Below are 24,332 nucleotides of genomic sequence, written 5' to 3' on the forward strand. Positions count from 1 at the left end.
CAGGTTTCTTGGCTTTATCTAAAGCTTTCTTCATGTCATCGGTTAGAGAAAAAACATCCACAAACTTACCCTTGTGAATCTTGTCCCTAATCCGCTTTCGCAAACCCCTGTCCACTGCCGTATTGGCACAGTGAACCATACCAGCATCTTCAACAGGCACTACAATAGCAACAGGAGCAGACTGACGCTTCTCTGCCTTTCTAACCAAACGCTGCGCAACCAGTTTAGCTAATTTACGCAGACACGGCGGAGAGCTAGACGAGGAGCTACTATCGCTAGATGCTGAAGATTCCGTATCAAACAGCAAAGGAGGGACAGCAGACTCACCACCAGCCAGCCCCGACATTCCTTCACCTACAGCCTCAGGCACCACAACATCAGGGGCAACGATCACGTCACCTGTAGCAGGACCAACCACAGCGCTTCCACTCGAGATCCCAGCACCACCAGAAGCCATCACGGGAACACTAGGCAAAATACTGCGGCGGGATGTTAAATCACTGGACACTACAGCGGAGGTACCAGAAACTGTCACTGGGGGAAACGCCAGGGCAGGAGGAGAAGGAGGTAAAGGGGCGGCACAAACCACTCTGTGAGAAGGCACCGGTGGGCGTGGCGCAGGACCCTGTGGTGGAGCAAAATGCTGTGGTCAGGATGGGGTGGGAGGTAAAAAACCTGAAAACACGGGCGCAGGGTAATGTGGGAAAGGGTATGGCTGAGAAAAAGAGTGGCGCCAGTAAGGAAAAGGGGTCCCTGCAGGAGGATAAAAGGGGGAAGGGGAACCTTGGCCAGGAAAAGGAGGGAAAACAGATGGTTGGGAAACTGTAGGATAATCTGGGGAGGACCATGCAGGGAGGAAAGGAGCAGAGGAAAAAACAATGAAAGCAGGATGGGCTGCTGGGAGGGGAAAGGGGGGGGAGGAAACAGGCTGGGGGAAAAGGCTGGAAGGAAATGGGGGGTGATAGAGGGAGGGGTCTGCCCTCCCCCCAATGTAAAATGTGGGGTGCTGAAGGAACCCCCAGCAAAATTGTCCCCCATGGAAACGAGGGCTGAAGACCGATGTGCTGGGGCGGGGCCAGAGGACAAAATAGCTCCCGCAATGCCCGAGATGCCCACAGGGGGGAGGGGGAGCGTGCTGGCAGGGCACTAAACCGGGCCCCCTGCAGATTGATACAGCGCCACGGGGGGGCGCCCAGTGGCTGGGGGACTGTAGAAGGCCGGGGGCTGGGGCAGCCATGGGAGACAGTGCCAGGCGGAGGCCACCCGTGGGCACCGGAAGTGACACTGCACCCGCGGGGGCCTGCTGGGAGGCCGCAAGAGTGAGCGGTGACCCTGCCGGAAACGGGGACCGCTCGCCCGGAGGGGAAGAGGGCATGGAGAGGGGCCGCGGGAAGATGGCAGTGGGGGGCATGGCCGAGCCCCAGGCTGAGGTAGAGGACTCGGCCTGGAACATGAGGGAAGGTAGGCTGAGGCGGCGCCGGGCAGAGGAAGGAGGGGGGGCAGGAGAATCCATGAATCGGCAGGGGGGGAGGGCAGAGTGCTTGGGTCGGGGCAATGAAGGGGAGAACCAATGAAAGGGTGGGAGATAGAAAAAAGGGGGATTGCGGAGGGAGTAGACAAAGGGTGTTAAAAGGGAGAAGCAAAGGGGTAATAGAAAAGACACAGGGACACACAAACAGGAAAATACAACAGACAGGGAGATAGAGCAGGCAGGGAGATACAAGTATAAATGTCACCGGGTACAGTTCCAGAGGATGGCACCAAGGGACAAACACCGTCCAGAAAAGGAAGTTGCTGGACATACACCAGCCTTATAAAGTCCACCAAGTCACTCCCACGAGCTCCCACATGGTCAGTGACCAACCAACCATGATAACTCCCCAAACTACTCTACCTAGCAACTGCTGACCAAATTCCAACCAATTACAAAAAACTAAGGACTCTTATATAGATTTAAACTTAACCAGTTCCCAGCTCTTCATAGTGCTGGAAATTTGGTGTGTTTTGATCAGGGATGTGCGGAAAAGGTAGACAGGGGAGGCAGTGCCTCACCTGCCATTCACTTTTTATTGAGTCCAAAGTTTTGACTATAAAAATGATTGAAATATTACAAAGAAGTTATTTATAATATTTTCTTTCTTTTTTGTTAGCATTTTTATAGTCAAAACTCTGGAGTAGGCGGCGGCATTCTGAACGGTGGTCTTGTGTGCGCCAGCATCCCGTACCCAACCCCTTACTAGCACCAGTGATACTGACTGTAAAAGAATCATTCAAGTGCAGGAAAAAAAACAAAACAAATGATGTTCCTTAGCCTTTGGTCTCACCATGCACTTTTCCTGGTTTCACCTGTTCTCGCAGAAGGCCGTAAAGCTTAGCATGTCCAGGTGGCGGTAACTCTGGAAAGGAGGTGCTGTGTGGCTCACCCCTCTCCTTGCTGAATGAGAGAAAGCTCTGAATAAAGTGCCTCATTCTGTACCCTGATTTGCATTAGATATTGTTATGATCTTCAAGGGACTGCGGCTCTAAGGAAATGTTTCCAGTTTTGCAGAATTTCCTGGAGACTTTACAGCCCCTCCACTAGGACACTTCGCCGTTGGCATCATTGAGCAATAACATCTGTATGTGCCAATACAACAATAATATTCAAAGCTATAAACTAGACGCATGAGATAAATCTGTCCTCTTATCTGAGACATAAATGGTTTTATCCTTTGACAGTGTTTTAGGAGAAATATATAAAACAAATTAACTAAGGGGGTTTTCCAAAAATGTATAGTAGGTGGGGCTTTCAAATTAGATTTTTTTTTAACCTGTGCATTCCCATCTTGGACTTCAAAATGTCTAAACAGAGACAACATAGACCAAAGGTTATGAGTATAGTTGAAAAATTGTTACAACTGTACCATAAACCTTATCAGCAAGCCCACATTTGTTCCAGCTGCTGGGAGGAAAGCTTAATGCATACATTCGCAAAGGGGCAGCCAGATCGGAGTTGCAGGGGGCATGTCGGCGGCAATGGTGGGCGATGCAAGGGTGTGGCAGCGCGACCGTGTCATCGCGGCCCCGCCCCCCGCTATACAATGTCTGGCATCGTAAAGCAGGGGGCGCTATTCAGCATGAATCGCGTCATCGGCACATCGGCCCCTGGACCACCCACAATCACTCTTCTGTGGTCGGCTGCTGGGGTGGGAGGGACTTTCCGCCGGTGGCCCTTGTACCGGGAGACTTGCCTTCTTTTGCGGGGGGCTGGAAGCACCCCCCTAATTTCTGGAGTCTCCCGGCCATTGCAGGAGAGTCGGTAACTCTGGCTTAGCAAGGGGTTGGTGTAGGAATAGTTAAATAATCTGGTCGAGGGAACTACTTCCATATGCAAGGTCAGATCTACCATACAGGCCCGGTGACAGGGGGTACAAAGGGGACATTTGTACTGGGCCCTGAGTCTCCAAGGGGCACCATTCATGTGTACCCCTGTCCCTTGCCTCTGCCGCTGGCCCGCTGCTGTGTGTACATGCAGACAGAGCCGAGAGGCCGCGGCCGGAAACCATGAAGTCGCACCGCTGGATCAGAGAGAAGCTGGGGTCAGGCCTGAGCTGACCGCCCGGGAAGAACAGAACAGCACAGCAGGCAGCAGGTAAGTGTTATCTGGGCTAGTAAGACATGGGCGGGCGGTGGAGGACTGCAGATGAAGGGGGGAGATGGAGCTGAGGACACAGGGCTAGGGAATGAGGCAGAGACACACAGGGACTGGGAAATGAGACTGGGGTGACACACAGGGTGGGGAATGGGGCTGGGGAGACACAGAGGGGCTGGTGGATGATTAAGCTGAGAGACAAAGAGGCTGGTGGATGATTAGGCTAAGGGGACACACAGGGACTGGGAGGTGATTAAACTGAGACACAGAGGGATGAGCCAATGGCCGACCTGCATGTGCCTACTGGGAGGGGATAGGGTCCCCCCCCCCAAAAAAAAGAGTGTGCCGGGAAACAGGATTTGTTGCCAGCCCTGCTACCATAAGCAGTTTCAGGCAGCTGCTTAGGGTGCTGGGACCTTGGGGGCACCATTGAAGTCGTCTGACACTAAAATGAAGGATTCTCTGATAGGAACTGAAAATGAATGGGGTTGTACGTAGATTGCAAACAAATCACTTGGATTATCAAAAATAATGATAATGGTAAACATTTGTGTATTAAAATAAATAAATAAAGTAAATAAAAATAATAATAAAATAATGTTACTTTCTTCTGTAAAAAAAAAATGTAATTTATTTTTTTCCCCTATTTTTAAGTTTTCATTTCATCTGCACCAGGAAGCCCAGGACCAGGCTCCTCATGCGCCAAAGAGTCCACGACTGTCCGGCAATGCGGTGTGTTGCTGGTTACTACTCCTAGCCAGGATTACCAGGAAACTCTGCATTTCTCAGCTGTCATGGTGACTTATTTTTGTCATAAAAGCACAAAAAAATTATTTTGGTGAAATAAGTTACAAAACCTTTATAATAATATAATCCCCTTTAAAATACATATACAGGTATATGCAGTTAGGATGGCAATAGCTGGCATAGCAAGGCCATCATTTGGTGCCCCCCCCCAACAAAAAAAATACAACATAGAGGACAAAAAGGGTGTGTGGTTTTGTGACACAGTATTGCCCCTTATAACACATTATGCCACAGTAATGCCCCTTACAACACATTATGCCACACGGTACTCTCCCTTACAACACATTATGCAACACAGTAATACCCCTTACAACACATTATGCCACAGTAATGTCCCTAATACAATAAGCCACAGTAATGCCCCTTATACATTATACCACAGTAATTCTCCATATACGTTATGCCACAGTAAGGTCCCTTACACATAATGCCACAGTAAGGCCCCCTTTACATTATGTCACAGTAAGGCCCCCTTTACATTATGCCACAGTAAGGCCTCTTTTACATTATGACACAGTAAGGCCACCTTTACATTATGCCTAAGTAAGGCCTCTTTTACATTAAGCCACAGTAACGCCCCATCTCCCCTCTCTTACCTGCCAGGGCCGTGCGGTGGGTGAGCTCGGGGTGGCGCATCACGGGGCTGCCACATGCTGGGGAACTGTCAGTACTGCTGTCATTGTAATGTGGTGCCACTCGCAAACCAATTGGAGCTCACGGACCGGCAGCCTCTGCTGATTGGCTGCCGGTCCGCGAGCACTGATTGGCTTGCGACCGGTACCACATTAGACTGACGGTGTCTCTGTACCTCTTAAGGCCAGGATATAGCTCCAAACCCACAAGAGCAGCAACCTAGCCTCCCAGCAGCCTCTCCCCGCACCCCCTCAAGTTGTGGCCCTGATGTAGTGTGTGTTTTTTTCTTTTAAATGTCAGTAGATTATACAATTGTTTTTTCTATATTTTAAACTTTTTCTTTATCTTTTCTGCTAAAGTGATACTGAAAGTTTAAACCCAGAGAGAGAGAGCGTGAGAGAGAGAAAGAGAGAGAGTGTGTGTGTGTGTGTGGGAGTGTGTGTGTCTTGGAAGAGGGTATTGGGGGAGCAGGGGCAGAAGGGTGACACTTTGCATATGATACCTAGAAACCTTGCACCAGCTCTGAATAGTATCCCTCATCTCTGAAAATTGTATCGCTCTTTTCAGGGATGCAGTCAAAATGCCGACGGCCGGGAAACCGTCTGACTAAATACCAGCGTCTAAATCCCGATGCGGCGTCAGTATTTAGTCAGACGGCTTCCTGGCTGTCGGCATTTCATACCCAACCCTCTTTTCATATTTAGTCACATGTAATTAAGGTCCCATTGCCCCTTCCAATGCCGGCATGCAGGTTCCCCAACATAACAACTCAGGACCTCACTCAGATGTGCGCTAATGCCAGCGCAGCTGCGATCCCGTACACAGCTATTATGCGAAAATGTGCAGAAGTTGCAGAAGCCAAGGACTGTATTGATAAGCCCCCCAGCGGCTTTGCAAACCCAATCATCTGTGTACAAAGACGCAGCATTGGTCGCAGATCATTCGATTATCGCAGTTCCGAGTAACCCTATGGGCACACAGAATGGGCATGGGGACTGAGACGTCAGAGGCCCATTTATCAAATAATATTTGCTGGGTACCCGCAAATATTAAGGATGCCCTGGAGGTACCATGAGGGACCACAGCGGATATCTCCGACAGCTGCCGCGGTCCCTGTAGGTCACGCATGCGCATTGCTCTCACGAGCAGTGAAAATATCCGAAAGGAGCAGTGAAGCCGCTCGCTGGGGCAGCTGATTTTCGGATCAGCTGTGTCAGCGCTGGAGCAATGATGAATTGCTCCGGCGTCCGCGGCGAGTCAGTGTGTTAATTATCATGAATAGGCCCCTTAATATTGTAGATGGCACATTTTTACATGCTGTAAATGGATTTATATGCAACTCAATCAGGCCCCATACAGTTCTACAATTATGTTCTCCCTGCACTTATGATTTTTAGTGACTGTATTTGATTAATAAACTGTCAGCTCCATTGTCCCCTACAATAAGATCGTAGCATAGCAACTGTTTAAATTACATATACAGGTATGCACGGTATCACAGTAAACAGTCAGCAATATGTGCATAGATTTAGTTTTGAAATAGTAGGTATAAAACGTATTCTCTTCATAAACATACGAGTCTGTCATAATAAACACTGTACACGATCTCTAAATTGCCTGTCTGGCATACATTACATATTACAGCATGACACATATAGGGGTCTATTTACCGTGTTAGGAGACAGAGTGAAAAGTGATAAGGTGCCAGCCAATCACCTCCCAACTGTCATTTTTCAAACACAGCCTGTGAGATGACAGTTGGGAGCTGATTGGCTGGCACCTTATCACTTTTCACTCTGGGCCTGATTCAGAGCCGCTCGCTATTTGAGGTCGTTCGTTTTCTAAAAAGGGGTGGCTATTCAAATGAACCGTTCGCACTTTGCGGTCTGTTCATGCCTCTAAGTCTGAACGAGCGAGCAAAACTTGTGGTTGTAATTTTGAAAAATACGCCCCCTGGCCGCTCGCACCATACGTCATGTCCGCTATTTAATAGATTAATCGAGTACATCGTACAGCGTATGAACTGCTCGCTATTCTTGAGGTTGGTTTTTTCAACCGCTATTTTGCGAGCAGTTCTGACTTTAAAATAACCAAGTGACGTGGTCAATGACGCTGCTGGATTAATTATGCACTCCCTTAAAACGCCCGTTTTGACCTTTAAGCACGCCTGCGTTCTGATTTCCTCTCCCCGTTTTCAAGCACCTTCCCCTGTTACCACCCACATACGCCTCATTCTGTCACTCAAAGTAGCAGGCATTCGCTATATAGCGAACAAACCATTTTCGTCCGCACTGACTGGTTCGCGCATGCGTATTAAAATCCGTACACATGCGCAGATGTGCAAACATCGGTCAGAACGAACGAGCGGCCGCTTACGAGCGGCTCTGAATGAGGGCCTCTGTCTCCTAACGCTGCTTAGTAAATAGACCCCATATTATCTATGTAACAGAAGTGCAAAGTATCTGTGAGGACATGGGTTAGGAAAAGTACTACTTTGCACAGTCTTTCACCATAATACAAATCCCAATGGAACAGATTATAAGACACAGGTCACTGTGATAGGCAGGAAGGATTTACACATAATAATAATAAAACAGAACTTTATCGTTTGACGCAGAATTAGAGAATCAGTATGATAAAAAAATACCAAAAATGTATTTCTACCTGTAATCTTACATTGGGGCAAGTAACAAAATATGTATAGTACATAGATGTGACTTTCAGATATCTGTCACAATTGACATGCTTGACTAAATCTACTATGTGGCATTTATCAAAGCCGCCATGTTTTCAGTGGTTTTGGCCGCTGGATTTGAAGGGGCGATCCTATTTAATATAAAACACGCCTAGTTATGTGGCGGTAGATTTGAGAAGCTCCGTACAGTAAATTTGGCCCACTGTGAATGTTAAAGACTTTTATGCCAAATAGCATTTCAGTTGTTTTTTTTTTATTGTTCCGTTTTTTTTATAATTGCATTTTCGTTTGCGTTTATAAAACACCATGGAGTGTTAATCATGTGATACATCGAGACATACAAGGACATCGAGAACTGTACTTTGTAAAACAGGTAATGTCGTGGTTTTAACATGTAGGGCCAGATGTAACAGCCCAAGATTTGTGGGAGTTGACGCAATGCCGGTGAGATGGTCACTAAATTTAAAGCAGCAATTGCCTTTAAACTAATTGCCACTTTAAAATTTATTGACCCTCTCAACCAGAATCACGCCGGCTTCCGCAAATCACTAGCTATTCCATTTGGCCCGTAGTCTACCACCAGCTGTATCTCTTACTTGTCTCTTATCGATAGGATTATATACATCGAAATAACAATTTATAGAAATAAAAAAGGTACAGGACATATTAGCTGTAATCATTTGGTATTACATTCACAATGGATGCTTTATAAAAGCCGCAGTTGATTATTAGTATGTCTGTCCCTATAAAGTTTCAGTTGACATAATTCATGATAGTTTAGGTAGAGATGGCCATACACCGCATGATACTGCAGCCAGCCAGCCGACAGGGAAGAGGGCAGTCTCAGAAAATCATCCATATAGACATATGTAACCACATGTATTGATACAAATCCAGTCATTCATTCCTTTGTTCAACTTGACACTTTCAGAGCACCCAGAGCTAATGATGTGCCGGGAATTACTGACAGTAAAAAGGTGCAATTTAGTCATTTACTGCAACTTAACATAACGTTGTGCTTTTCTTCATATTCACCTAGACATGTAACACCAGCTTTGTTGTATCTCCTAAGTGACACATCCCAGAGTTTAGACAATAAAACATAAGAATTGTTCACAGCCTGGTCACAAAAAGATACATTTGCTGCAAACAGACAAAAGAGAGTGAAAATAAAATGGGTGAAATAAAGAAGGGGCTAGAAATGACTCGTAAATCATTGATAAAATGTTAAAGAGTGAGGGGTATATTTACAAAGCGGTGGCTTGTTAAAGCTGTCAATTGTCGGTGGTTCTGTCCACAGGACTTAAAACGGCAATAGTATTAATTGCAGAACCAGGCACCTTTTGCATTCAATGTTATTGCCGTTTTAAACCCGATTTTAACCTCTGCTGTCAGAACTTCAAGCTATGAAAGCCTTGCTTTCCTAAATACACAGTACCCCTCAGTCACTAGTGAGTTAACTGAGAGACGGTATATAGTAAGACCTCAGTGATGTGAAAAATTAACAGTAGACAGTAGTACAATATGGTAAAATAATGATCGTGTAAGGCAAATTTTTTTTTCCTTTGAAAGATTATTTTTTTCCTTTAAACTTTAAGTACGCATATGAGAGTCATTTGTCTTAGCTGGTCTTCAACATATCTGTATTTCCTTTTCGGAAGACTTGACAAATATGGCTGGCAGACACAGGCACAGCCAGTCTGGTAGACAGACACAGAGCTCTCAGCATGTCATGTGACAGAAGAGGAGAAGAAGGAGAGGAAAAATGTTACAGAGTATACAGAGCTCAGAGAGGTGTAACAAAACTTCTCTGCTCATTACTTCATGTGCCATGCGACTGTGGTTGCCATGGCAGTGAAACTACACTGTACAGAAGCCTGAAAATAAAAAACAAAAATAAATGGTAATTACCAAGCTTCTTTTTATAGCCCACCACAGTGATTTAAGCTAAACACCTCATTTTTTTCATGAGATAGTAGCTTTAAGCAGGATGTCCAGCACTAAGGTGATCAATATTAAACAAAAATAAAACAGATTTCTGTAAAGTACTTCATGGTTAATAAGCCCTTTCAAATACAACATCCATATATTGACTTTTAGGATTGGCAGCAAAGTAACTAGCGGAGGGCAGGTAAGAACTTGTATAATAATGGTAGGAAAATAGCTAAATTAAAAATACAGATAAAATGGTGATGTTGGGGAAAGTAAAAGTAGCAATAAGATTATATCATAAATAATATTTATTATAAAGCCCAGTGAATACCCTATGCGATATTGTGGGTGCAAAAAACAAAATGGTATTCATGTAAAGAGGAAATAAATATATTTCAAACCAGTAAAGAGAAGCTGTGATATTTGTAAATGTATTTATGAATAAAGTTTTTGCATGTATTCAGAATCCCTATTTTTCACCCATTTTATTTTCTCTCTTTTTCTGTTTTTGAGCCCAGGTTGTCTGCAACGAACTTAAACACTACATACTGTAATTGCAAAACCTACCCTAGCAGGCAGCACTAAAATCCCTTACCACCTCCAACTTCCCATTGTTTCATTTCAGAAGTGCAGAGAAGTATTGTCTTTTTTCTATAAAAATTTATAGGAGTGTTTTTGGTTTTTCTCGTCTGCACTCCAGAAAGGGCAGAAACTATACACAATTAAGGTGAAATGTGTTATGTAGTGTGGAAAATAATGCATTACAGGTTAAGTCTCCCATATCCAAAATGCTTGGGACCAGGGGTATTTTGGATAATGGAATATTCCGTATTTTGGAATAATTGCAAACCATAATGAAATATCTTGGGAATAGGACCCAAATATACACACAGAATGCATTTATGTGTTATATACACCTTATACACACAGCCTGCAGGTCATCTTATACAATATTTTAACTAATTTTGTGGCTCAAACAAAGTTTGTGTACATACATGAAATTAATTTATGTTTCATATACACCTTATACACACAGCCTTAAGGTTATTTTATACAATATTTTTAATAATTTGTGCTTTAGACAAAGTTTGTGTACATTGAACCATCAAAAATCAAAGATTTCATTATCACAGTCATGCCAAAAAAAATTCCGTATTTCGGAATATTTGGATATGGGAGACTCAACCTGTACTATGCTTATTTTCAGGAGGGAAGGTTTATAAAGAGCTCTTCTAATAATTAGCAGGACCGTGGGAGTTTCATTTTTTTTGGCTGTTGATGGTCTGGCAAAGTGAAAAATCGAGCCTACCCCTAATGTAGTCCTTTCAATCTTAATACAATCCTCACAACTACAAAATGTTGCAATAAACTTCCATTACTTCGCCATAAATCAATTACACCTGGAGAGAGTCTCCTTCTGGAAACATCTTGTTCTTCACTAGAGGATGTTAATTCCAAGTTTCAGCGGTCTCATGTCTTCGGTTGAGGTTCTCCTGAGGAGACTCAAGAGTGCACATATGTCGTAACCTTTGCAGATGAGACATAACGTTGTAGACCCCCAATTAGAGTCTGTCCTGTCTTTAGACCAGGACAACTTATTAGCCATTGTGTCTTTTCCACTTCCACCACTAAGTGACCTCTTCAAGGAGCTTCAGCTTGCAAAGTTCTATGTGGTGCTTTAGGCCCTGGCTTTTTTCAGAGCTTATGAGTTTATTTATGAGGTATTTGGCAACTGCCTTTATCAGGCATGGAGGGGATAGGCAAGTAGTGTCCTGCAGTTTGCTGACTAGCCTGTAGAGGTCCTTAAAGAGACGATACCTGGAGATCTTCCTGAGGCTTTTGGGGATATCCTTCTTCTCGCAAAGGCCTTCAAAGTAAACCATGGTATACTGCTGCAAACGTTTGTTCTCCTTGACTACTTCAAAGTCCTTCTGCAGGCACGACATGGCGGCACCAAACAGATTGTTAGAGTCTTTCCAGCCAATACTGTTCAGCTTGCGGCTTCGCCACTGTTCATACATGGTCTTGCTCCGCTTGCTCCACACAATCATCACATTCCCTTTTCTTTGAGTTACCAGCTCCCTCTTTTGGTAAAACCATGGCAACATCCCAATCTGGCAAACGGTGTTCATGTCCCACAGGTCCAAGATGACCTCGCAGCCCAGGATGCTTTGCAGCAGGTCGGCAAAGACACAGATGAGATTCCTGTACTCTGCGGAATCTGAGGAATACACCAGCAGAATGGTCCTCCTCCAAAGCGGTGCTGTGCCGAGAGAAAGCAAATATTGACTGCTGTTAGAATTATATAGATTGATCAATGCATTTAAGCCTGCAGCCCACATCACGGGACCCCACTTCTCTGCAGGTCCTACACTATCTGTCATACTTCTGGAAACATGGTCGCTGCTATCACAGGGTTTAAACTGAAAAAATGTTAACTGGTTTAAAGCTCACCTGCCAACTAATGGCTTTTAAAGGCAAGTCAGTCATGTTTGGTGACTGCCTTGCCTTTAAAAGCCATTAGTTGGCAGGTGAGCTTTAAACCAGTTAACATTTTTTCAGCTTCTATCATACTACCAAAAAGGCAGCTGACGCAGGTTATTTATTATAAATGAGCTTGCACAGGGGTGCATGAGAAAGCTATGATCACAAAAGGTTAATTAAAAATTAACCAAATAAACAAAGTCAGAAATATATATATAAAATGAACAGGCTTCTGTCTAGGGTGACCTACAAAACTGGGGCACCACATCGATGGCAATCCTGCTTCTGTTGCAACCAGTCCCATATAGAATGGCCTACAACATACTGGACACCACTTAGGGTCACATCAAGCAGTGAAAAGAGTGGTGAATTGGACCAGTGGAGAAGTTGCCCATAGCAACCAACCAGCTAGTACTGTACCTATAATTATATAGAATGTACTTGATAAATGCTACTTGGAAGCTGATTGGTTGCTAGGGACAACCTCTCCATTCTTTTCACTGCTTGATACATTAAAACCATACTGTATAAGCACGTTATGCTGATAACCCCACCTACTACAGATCATATTCTGTCAAGGACTAACTAGAATGGGGTGGAGCTATTTAAGTTCGGCACTTGTAGAGCACAACAAATGTTTGGTCAAATAATCAGATCTTGTTCACCAGGGGTCTCAGACATTTTGGTTGGCCAATGGCTCCCTGAACACACAATTGTGATCATTGGCTGATTAGATTTTCCAGCTTGGTACATACTGTAATAATCTGTTGTTTTTTTATCATTCAAAAAGTCATTGGTTGCCGCCAGTTAGGGAGTAAATAGTTGGCAATGCCAAACCAATTTGGCCCATATAGCACTTTGTGTGGCTAATATAATCTTCTTGCTAATAGGCTTCAAAAAGGCAGATAACTCTCCAAGGGGGAGGTGCATCAAACTTTCTAAAGAAGTTTCCCATAGCAACCAATCAGCTCCTAGGTATCATTTATCAAGTATATTCAATAAAATGATAGCTGGAAGCTGATTGGTTGCTATGGTCAACTTCTCCACTATCACATTCACTGACATTTAAAAATGAAAACAAAAACAATTGTCTGTTGGTAAATGCGATTTAACCCCTGAAATAAAAAATCGATTATGATCAATTTAAAATCAATCACAATCGATAATTACAATCGACCTTTACTAAATGTACCCCTTTGCCTCTGAGGCAGCAACAGAAATACCACCCGTAGGGCGGGATCTGGGCCGGATTATAGGAGGGGAAGACGGGACGCACACAGCAGAATCACACAGGCACAGACAGCACACTCTAAGGACACTGACCGATGCCTATAAATGCTCCGCCCCCTTGTTGACATAATGTCGCAATTTGCGGGTGCATGTGTAGGGGGTGGAGCCTAATGCAGTGAAGTGCCCGTCCCAACAGAAAGCTGATGGCTCCTGCAGTTGCAACAGGTATGTGTGTGCATGCTGTCAGTCCCTTCTTCCTTCTCTCTCTTCCCCTTCTCTCGCTTTCCCCCTCCTCCCTCTCTCTTCCTCTCTGTCTGCCACCCTCCCCTCTCTCTCTCCCTGTCCCTTCCTCCCTCTCTGTCTCTCCTTTATCCCTCTCTAACTCACTCCCTGTCCTCACTCAAACTCCTGCAGTTTTCCCTGGCAGTATATTAGATCATGGCCGCTATGCTGCCGGGAGTCGGTTCCTAGCAGTGTCTCGGACATGATGTAGTACGCTGCGACTTTGCCAGTCAGTGGAGAATCCAGAGAAGGTAAGGCGGGTACACACTAAACAATGTGTACCCAGCGCGATGTCTCATGCGGCGAGTCCCGGCATCGGCAAGTGCGTACACACCATGCTTGCTGACAATCAGTTTTTGATTGTCGGCTAACAGCGGGGGGCGTGCCCGGCCATGACATCACATTTGGGGGCGGTGCCGCGTGATTGCGTCATCGTGGCCCCGCCCCCTCTTCACAATGCCATTATTTTCGGCATTGTGAAGCAGGGGGCGGGGTCACGATGACGCGATTCAGTGCGAATCGCGTCACCGGGCCTCCCGCTGCGGGGGTTTGTATATTAACTCTGCGGGGGGTAGGGAGGGATTCCGGCTTCCGGGAGGCTTGCATGCCTTTCCGGGGGTCCGGGAGCGGCATCTGAAAATCGGGAGGCTCCCGGCCAAATCGGGAGGGTGCACACTTGTCGATGCCGGGAGCGACGGCATGACAGCAGGGGCCATGCTGCATTTGCCCGTTGGACCTGCATGCAAGTCCGAATGTCGCTGATGTCAACACTGCCCGATGTGGACGATATGTCGTCCGATCCACCTGATTGGATGTCATATCGTCTAGTGACCACCCAGCTTAAGGGGAATAGTAGTCGCTGTGTGAGGCAATTTTATTGATGGGGCCCCTGCAACTTAGTTGCCCCTGGGCCCCCACAAGCCTTAATGGGGCCCTGGGCGGGATGTACTAAGCATTGCCTCCGCGATGCAGTACATACCGCACATTATTGGGTACATACCAGCGATAATATCACCGATATGTACCTAGAAAAATCGCAAAGGACAGCTCTCTCATTAATAGCGGTCCTTTGCGATAGAGGGACTTCTGGGTTTATGACCAAGAAATCTCTCTGGCGACCTACTGCGCATGCACAGAAGGATGCGCACGCCGCAGGAGAAGCTGGGAGAGATTCTATTGCTTCCCTCTCAGGGGGTGTCCCAAAAAAAAAAGTCCATACGCTTTTATTGGGTTGCGCCATCAAAAGATGGCGTTACCCACCGGAACGAAGCACTGGCATGCATCGCATACCGATGCTTAGTACATTTCTGCCATTAGTACATCCCGCATATTTTATGGCATTGCCGTTACACAAATCAACACAGGGACAGGGAACGAATAACAGATAACGGCTGGAGGTGTGAGAGTTGCCAGTGACAAACATCTAACAGGGGAGCATTACTGAATCAGAAGGGTTTCCAGGAGGGGACAATTCCTTTCATTCTGAGCTGTCCCGCTGCCTCCCTTCCCCACAACATATTACAGTATAGCTAAGCACTTAGGGGTCTATTTACTAAGCTGTGTTAGGAGATAAAGTGAACGGTGATAAGGTACCAGCCAATCAGCTCCTAACTGCCAGTTTTCAAATACAGCCTGTGACATGACAGTTAGGAGCTGATTGGCTGGCACCTTATCAACCGTTCACTATCTCCTAACACAGCTTAGTAAATAGACCCCTTACTGAGTTGCCAGTGTTATATTTTCTAATTAGCAATTAGAACTGCAATAATATGGCATGGAACGTTTGTAAAAGATAGTTAATAATTGTCTGTGAATTCTAAAATTTCCTAAAGCACGCCATTAAAGGGCAATAAACAAAGCTCATAAATACAGAATGTGCTATAAACAGCCTGCAAGGTGACTCCATGCTCCCTAATTACAGATGTGACCACATACATCTGTCCTCCATGCGCTATAAGTTGTGCCACACATAACGCAGGAGCTCCGTGTGGCTCTGTAGCGCTGAGCGTCGTTCATGCGACTTATTACCTTCAAATGCATCTTATTCACACAGTGATGCGAATAGCTAGCACGAGCAGCTTCTGCTGATTAAAATGATATGCAGCTTGCCTATGTTCTCTGTACATCTCCGGGTGTATCTGCATGAGAAATGCTACGTGCCAGTGTCAGCGGCTGTAACACTGTAACGTAGCATTTTGCATGCAGATACACCCGCAGACGCACACATAGAACATAGGCATTCCGCATATCATTTTAATCAGCAGAAGCTGATTGTTCTAGATATTCACATCACTGTGTGAATAAGATGCATTTCAAGGTAATAAGTCGCACGAAAGACGCTCAGCGCTACCGAGGACACATCTGTAAGACTCTTCATTTATAAGGAGCGCCAACGAATGGTCTTCCGCTGGGTGAGGCGTTTTCTCACCTGTGAATATCTTCCATATCCTCTGACAGCTCATGAAGAGGAGTAATATCAGCGTGAAGACCACCAGTAAAGTAGCGAGAACAACAAGACCCAGATGTTTGTGGGAAACTACAAAAAGCAAAGAACAAACAGCAAAATAGATTAAAATGTAAAACTCCAGCAAAAGTCTGTGGACCTCATTCAGAGTCGGTCGTTGCGGCCGCTCGGTTGTAGGGGAAAGGGGCCGGATATGCAAATGAAGCGATCGCAAGTTGCGTCCCTAAGATGAGATCGTTAGCTGAACGACCGAGGGCAAGAAGCGGCCCTAAGACTACATCACGCCCCTTCTCGATCACAACACACGTCATCTCCTGGGATATAAGGATTAATCGAGACCATCGGGACCCATCGGAGCTGATCGCAGAGCTTAAGGCTGACCATACCCTCTCTTAAGCACTACGATCAGGTCAGTGTACAAACCTCCCATGTCACGTGTGCCATGACACTACTTTGTTAATTATGCACTCCCATTAAACGCCGTTTTGACCGTCAGGCACGCCTGCGTTCGGATCTCCACTCCCCCGTTTTCAAGCACCTTCCCCTGTTACCACCCACAAACGGTTCATTCTGTCACTCAAACTACCGACCTGGCTGTGTTCAAGGAGAGAGAAATTTCTGATCGTAACAGCTAGTATGCGCACGCGCATTGCGAATTTTACGCATGCGCAGTTTAGCGAACATCGGCTGTGTACGACCGAGCGGCCGCAACGACCGACTCTGAATGAGGTCCTGTATATCTGTTATAGACATTTGTGAGAAACAAAGGGATTCCGATGGTTAACCACCGATAGTGATGGTTTTGCCATTGATGGCAGAGATCCAAAGGTTCATCGCCATCGATGGCACAGAGCCAAGCGATGGTTTTTAATTTTTTATTTATCCATGTGCTGGGACACAGAGCTGCCAGGGCACAAAGCTGCCGGGAAAAAGAGCTTAGCTCCGCTCCCCGACATGGCCTGTGAAGCACCATCCCCACTACCTGATTGGCCAGCTGCCCAGACAGTTTTAAAACAGGGATGACCATTGGTGGATACAACCATCAATTGTTCACAGCCAATGGTTTCATCCTATCTGTATATTGTACAATCTATGGTTAACCCCACCATTCCAACCATGACGTTATTTTCAGAGTGTCGATCCATACAGAAAAAGAAAGTACTCCAATCAGCTTACTTATTTTTTTTAATGTTATATATAAACCAGCCTTCCCGCTGCTGTGTAACTACACATCCCAGCATGCCCTACCACAGTTGTAGCATGCCATAACAGTAAAACTATTACAGGGTTTGCTAGGCAGGGCCGTAGCTAGGGGTCTGCGGCCGCAGTGCTCTGTGGGCGGCACCGTCGACATTCCACGGCCCCTGCTTCTGACTGCAGGGTGCCTGCAATGGCGCCATACAGCCAGCATCACTGCAGCAGTGCTGCCTGTAGCGTCCCGCGGACGCTACAGGCAGGCACCATGCCATAATTACAGCTGCCCGGCGCATCTTGAAGACGCTCCGGGCACGGAAGCAGCTAGATCCCCGTCAGTTGCCGGCATCCCCGTCCCCTTGTGCGCGATGTCATGACGTCACGCGCAAAAGGGGCGGGGCTGGCACAGGGCGCTCAGAGCGCTAGCTACGGCTCTGTTCTTAGTATGTGTAGTTTAACAGCAGCTGGAGGGTCACATGTTGAATACCCCTGATATAAACCCTTCCCACTGTGGAACATCTTGAACCTGAGCGATGCTGTGGTACAAATGCCTGTTTCTTGAGTTCATAAGAACACACAGGCGGCTCAGGTAAGTACAACAGAAGCAGAAGTTCTCATACTTACAGTCAAACGAGCAGATGAGATACTTATGTGCAAAACGGACATCAGAACGCCACACCTGCAAGGAAAATGGGAACAAAATGTTAGCGCCTACACAATAAAACAAGGCACCTCATTAAATCCATCTTCTGGGGCCCATTGCAAGTATTAGCGCTGGAGCTCCGTTCCCCTGGGAATGCTCCAGGAAAGGGGGGACTGCGCACACTGCAGCCTCGGCTGCGTTATTTATTGCAGCTGCAACGGCGTCTTTCTGCTAATGATCTTCCTACTGAGATGCAGCTGAGGCGCTTATCCGTCACTGTGCATACTAAGACGCATCATCGGTCTCACCATAGCAGCTTGCACCAGCCCTATGGAGGCGTAGATTCTCCATATGAACACAGCGATCTGTGTCAGCGCAACTGCTTCCTTAAGACGCAGATGCTGACCGAAACACGCCCGCGTCTGCCTAACTTCCCCCCCCCCTTTTACCTCCCAGGAATGGCCACTAAATTCCACGGCTCTTGCATCCAGATTCATTCTGTGTCCTATGGTGGTAACCATCGGGACGCATGAACTGTGCAGCTCGGACGCATGCGCCAACTGTGTGGATATCACATTGTGTACAGTTAGCGTGCATCTCTGAATCGCCTACATTGGAGGCCATCCTCTAATGGAGGTTCTGCACTTAGCATGGCGCTGGTGCAAGTTTCGATGACGCATCAGATAGTTGCGTCTAAAGACGCACAAAGCAGGATTGTTGTGTCTAAAGACTGACAGGGTGGGCTGCCCAGTCCTTGTACAGTCAGACGCACGCTTGTACACAAGGGAAAGGCTTGTACCAGTATTAGCATAAAGTTGTGGACGCAACTGCGACAAAAGTCACAATAAGTATTAAAATCTGTGATTAGTAAAAGTTAGAGAGCCAAATTAGGAGTATATCTACTAAAGTGAGAGTTTTTAGAAGTGGAGATGTTGCCCATAGCAACCAATCAGGTTCTACTTAACATCTATCACCTTCTAGAAGACAATAGCTAGAATCTGATTGGTTACTATGGGCAACATCGACACTTCTAAAAACTCTCACTTTAGTAAATATACCCCTTGGTGTCTAAACTACTTTCTTTACTAAAGATGCTCAAATTAGTCACACCGGTTTATGGTATGATCACAATTGTCTGCCCGATTACTTCTGCTGAATTCACAGATAGATGTTTGCAGCTCAAAGGTAAAACAAAAGATGATTAAAGAAACTATAAAATGTTGCCTTAAGCGTAATACTAGTAATACATAGTATATCACGTTCTTTTTCTAATTCAAACTGTAAACTTTACCGTGTTCGAGTCTGAATCTGTCGTTTGCATGAAAGAGGATTACCATACTATTAATGTAGAAACTTAAACGTGGCTTAATCATCTGTCCGCTTTGCTCAGATTTGACTATTAGAACATTGCGAATTTTCAAACTTCAGATCCAATTCCACAAAGTGGCCCGAGAATCAGTTTGAAAACAAATGAATTCATTTGTAAGTTCCGTACACACGGAGCGAACAGAGAACGATGACGATTTCACTGTCTGATCGTCCTGCGCCCTCCCTATCGATCATCCAGCGCACCACCAACTTACTAATGACTATAGCGACCCGCGATGCGAGTCCCTATAGTAACCTGCTCAATATCGAGCAGGTTGGCCCGCATGCACGGCCGATGGACGATATCGTTATCGTCCATACGTGCCCGCGCATCGCAGGTCATTGGTGAGTTGGAAGGGGTCAAAAACTAAACAATTTGAACGATACCGATATGAACGATATCATTATCATTCAAATCATCCAGTTTTGTCGTACCATCTGTACGCAGCTTCAGTCTTTAACAAGATAACATTCATATTAGAATATTGTTTGCTGATCACATTAATTACAGTGATTAAAAAAGAAGGATCCTTGATAAAAGTTCTACCTTGATACAGCTGCCTATGTCAGGTCGAGGGAGAGACCAGTGCACCTCTTTACCCACCTGAAAGATAAAATATTACATAATTAAATATCATAATCCATCAATACACTTTCCTTCTAGGCATTATACAATATTATCATTACGTTGCTGTTTTCTATGAAGGCAACTTCTTCATAGCCTCTGCAATGGTATATGGTGGCCGTTAGGGTGAAAGTACATGATGGCCATTGGGGCTGAGGAACATGATGGCCATTGGGGCTGGAGAGCATGATGGCCATTGGGGATGGAGAACATGATGGCCATTGGGGCTGGAGAACATGATGGCCATCGGGGTTGGAGAATATGATGGCCATTGGGTTTGAGGAAAATGTTGGTCAGTGGAGCTGTATTGTCCTTTAAACATTATGTTGTCCCTCACCGTTGACACATTATAGATCACCGACTGAAGGTGACAGTTCCCGGTGCTTTGGTTCTGGTGGCAGATCACGGCACTGAAAGTTGCTGCAACGTTTGAGGATATGGTGAGACGTACATCGAAAAGCTGCATTTTCATATCAATGTTCCAGTCTGAAAAGAAACAGGCAAAATACACAATTTGACTTTAATTGTATTTGAGACCAGCACAGAACAAATAGGTAAAAGCCACATTCCTCCTTTTATGACTACAGAATCTTCTTCAGAAACATTCCAAGTCTATGACTTTTTATTCAATGTCTAGGATGAAGGCAGAAGCAGTTATTTCGCTGGCACTAGATGCAGAAAAACCTGTTTGCTATAATAACTTTCGTTTAGCGATTACCCGCATATGTTTATGACAAAGGATTTTACGCTTTGTAAATGGCTGTAAACACGTAAAATATCAATCAAGTCAAGATTTCAAAAGTTTTAGCTATAGAATATATATGGTGCTGTACTGCACTATAGTGACTTCTTGTCCTTTCAATCAACTGACACATACACATTTGCTTACCCAAGATTGTGGACGGGATGTGGTCAAACCTCCGAAAACAGCATTTCCCATATGTATCAAGTTCTGGAAAGTGAAACTTTCCGGAGCTTGCACCCGATAGGCACATAGCCTAATAGAAACCTATGGGCTTCTTACAGGATAATTCCCAGAGAGGGACCCCACAGGATCCCTCCCAGGGTCCCCACAGCTCGCGTATGCACTGGCTGAGTCATAAACCTGGAAGTCCTCATGCCACAAAGGACAGCTCCTATCGGAAGAGATTCCCGATTATCGAGTGTGCAGATGGGTTCTGCTAACACGCATGCTAGCCCTTGAATGCCTCTGCCTGATTCACAGGCAGAGATATTTAAAGGGTGTTGCATTCCTGGAAATGGCCGGGCGCTGTCCACCATCGCGACCATCGATGGTCGTTATGGTAATCCCAGCCTGCGACCTCCGTTGCAGTGCTGGGATCGCAATGCAGCAGGGGGTGTCATACACCTGCTGCATTTACATTATTGCAAGGATCGCAATTGCAAAGCTGCCTGCGTGCATACATCATATCTATAGCCTGCGTGCATACATCATATCTATAGCCTGCGTGCATACATCATATACTGTATCTATAGCCTGCGTGCATACATCATATGCAACCGCACGATTACCAGCGGCGACAGCACGATCCATCTGCCGACGGATCGGCAGTCGCCCTTCACGGTGCATCGTACCATGTATAGGCACCTTAAGTGTAAGAGGAGGGGGAGACAGTGCAATGGGTTGTATAGCTGGATTAACCGTCTCTATCTCCTATATCAGGTGTGATGGTTGCTGTCATATGGAAAGCTCCCTAGTGTATATACAATCACTGTACATTGCAGGGGTCATACACGTGTCACATGACCATCTTACCTCTCTCTTTAGGGCACTTTATCAGGGTGTTGTTCAGTAATGTGAACTGTGAACAGAAATAAAACAACAAACAATTGATTAACAATATACATTCCCCACATTCCTGTGCAACACGACACGTCCAGGTACATACATTGCACGCTAGCACGTGTGGGGCAGGACATACACAGCTGCATGGTATTGTTCAAGGGTAGAGGGGATGGGGCAGCGGGGTGACAGTCTGACCCCCTTCTGCTTTCTGTTCCTCAGTCCCCCTCTGATGCTGGTATTACTGTGTATGAGCAGACTTACTGTAAGCTGTACTTTACTTCTAATTTAAAGTCCTAAACATGATATTTTCTATATGGATAACAACTGTTTGTGATTTTATGAATTTGTTTGTTATCTCTGTTGGACGGAGAAATATTATTATATTTTCCACCATTGTCTGGTTGCAAGAGTCTAAAATATGTTCTAAGATTTTATTGTAACGATAAACACACAACTGTGCACTGCTCCACGCTGGCCAGATTGTCTGTGAGTCAGAGATGTCGCTAATGGTAGGCAATGGTTAGTGCACATCTTCGATGTTTGGGAGTCTGCGTTTGCACAGGACCCGTTCTGCCCATGTGCAGAACGGTTCCTTTTAATCTCGCACACAGGGTCTGATTCAGCGATGGGTAGTGTTGCAGAGGTGCACACAAGCGGCTGTGCAAATCCGTCCATCTAAAACGCTAATGCTGCAGGAGGCGTCCGAGAAGAAGAGACGACTCCTGTCAGCATCTGTGATCCCACCGCTGCCACCAAGGATGGGACGGGATCACCAACATTTTAGACGGACGGTATTGCAGTCGCATTGTGTGCAATACCGTCCATCTCTGCCTCTGTGTCTTTGTTTTATGTAAAGGGAGAATTGGGTAAAATATGTATATCGTAGAATTACACAGGACATAGTAGTTACCTATAATTGGGGAAAAAAAAGTTTGCGTGAAGTTTTTAACTTCTATAGTTGTGAAGCTGTTAATAACGCTCTGTAGCGTTGTCTCCTTATTACTGACATTAAGGACCTGATTCTCAGTCGGACACAATGGTGATATTTGCGCAAATTGGTTGATGTTTTCCAACTGCGTTTGCATCTGTAGTTTAAAGCTTGTACAGAGCATGTGTTTGTGTGCACAGAGGCGCACTGGCGATTGAGACGCACGGTCTGATAAATGTATTGGAATTTTATTGGGCGCTTATGGGCGGTGGCTATTCAGATGCACGGAGATTCGCTGTCCTGTGGGCGTGTTCTGGGAGTGTCTCTGACACGTTGCGTACTTAGGGCCGTATTCAGATGCACACTAGCTCCATCGCAACTGCAATCCCGTACACACCCGGTGTACGAAAATATGCAAATGTTGCAGACGCTGAGGATTGTATTAAGATGCCCACCGGCGGCTTTGCAATCCAAGCATCTGCGTACAAAGACGCAGAATCGGTCGCGTAACCCTATGGTCGCACAGTATGGATGTAGAAACTGAGACGCCGGAGCCATTTTCATTGTGTACTTTATCGCAGGCGCAGAGACATGCCTTGAAAATGGTTGCGCCATTCCTATGTTCTTTGCCTCCACTCCCCTATACCGCCCCCAAATGCTCTCTGACTGTCAATCACAGTGCGAGCAAAAAGTCACTGCGAGCGACTACGGTAATGTACCTTGATGCATGTGCAGTGCGATTTAAACACATGCGCAGTTTACCGATAATCGCTCAATTGCGTAAATATCAACATTGCGTACATCTCTGAATCAGGCCCTCAGGCACTTAATTGCTTACATTGGAGGCCGTACTCCGACAGACATTCTGCACCTAACATGGGGCAGGTGTGAACTTCGATGGTGCGTCCGATGATTGCATCTAAAGATGCGTCTAGCGGGATTCATCCAAAAACGTGCAAAGAGGGTGTCTCAGTCATTGCATAGGGCCTGTACAGGTATTAGCATAAAGTCGCAGATGCAACTACAGCAGAAGCTACTAAATCAATTGCAGAAATCTGAATCAGCCCCAAAATCACGCAGCCTCCGATCTGCTATCTGAAAGATATATCGGTCATCTGCTGGTGTGTATGGGTGACCCGCCGATCGCTCGCCCGTACACATGCCGCGGGGACCTGGGGGTGATTGACAGCTCATCTGGTTAGGCGATTTAAATGCCCGCCCATTTGAGCTGTCAAGTCTGTCACTTCGGGCAGATGATTGGTGAGTGTGTGTACACTTACCAATCGTCGGATAGGCCGGCGGGTCGGCTTAAGTCAATCACCCAGCTTTAGCCAATCAAGATGCAATAGAACCTGTTTAGGGAAGGAGGCAGAAGCCTTTTTTATGTGCATGTGCATATTGAATGGTGTATTTTACGCAAAGCAAAGATATATGCGACCAGCAAAGCAAAGGCAGAAAATTTCATTTTGGAAACAAAGAAAATCCCTTTTTGTATTAAGTAAAGGAAGATCTGGAATATATAAAATGAATATGCATGTATGGTTTTACCTTAAAGCACAGGTGTGGATCTCGGTCTACACTGGCAAGGTAATATTTCTGTAAGAGAGAA

General features: G+C 45.7%; 1 protein-coding gene across 2 annotated transcripts in view; it reads right to left on the reverse strand.

Annotated features, from left to right (window-relative positions):
• Nucleotides 1-7,242: 7,242 nt before the first annotated feature.
• IL17RE (interleukin 17 receptor E) overlaps nt 7,243-24,332 on the reverse strand; it is an 81,220-nt gene continuing 64,130 nt past the window's right edge. Inside the window, exons 10-16 of one of the 2 annotated variants that reach the window (XM_088473240.1) lie at nt 24,272-24,319; nt 21,766-21,811; nt 20,326-20,474; nt 19,911-19,967; nt 17,977-18,031; nt 16,123-16,230; nt 7,243-11,961 (exon numbers count right to left, since the gene is read on the reverse strand). In XM_088473240.1, coding sequence (XP_088329366.1) covers nt 11,327-11,961; nt 16,123-16,230; nt 17,977-18,031; nt 19,911-19,967; nt 20,326-20,474; nt 21,766-21,811; nt 24,272-24,319 — 1,098 coding nt within the window. In that variant the 3' untranslated portion in view covers nt 7,243-11,326. The remainder of the gene's footprint in view (nt 11,962-16,122; nt 16,231-17,976; nt 18,032-19,910; nt 19,968-20,325; nt 20,475-21,765; nt 21,812-24,271; nt 24,320-24,332) is intronic. The other variant, XM_088473241.1, reaches the window with a different exon arrangement.

This window comes from Taudactylus pleione, unplaced genomic scaffold, assembly GCF_031769625.1.
Source record: "Taudactylus pleione unplaced genomic scaffold, aTauple2 ptg000133l, whole genome shotgun sequence".
NCBI classification, from domain to species: Eukaryota; Metazoa; Chordata; class Amphibia; order Anura; family Myobatrachidae; genus Taudactylus; species Taudactylus pleione.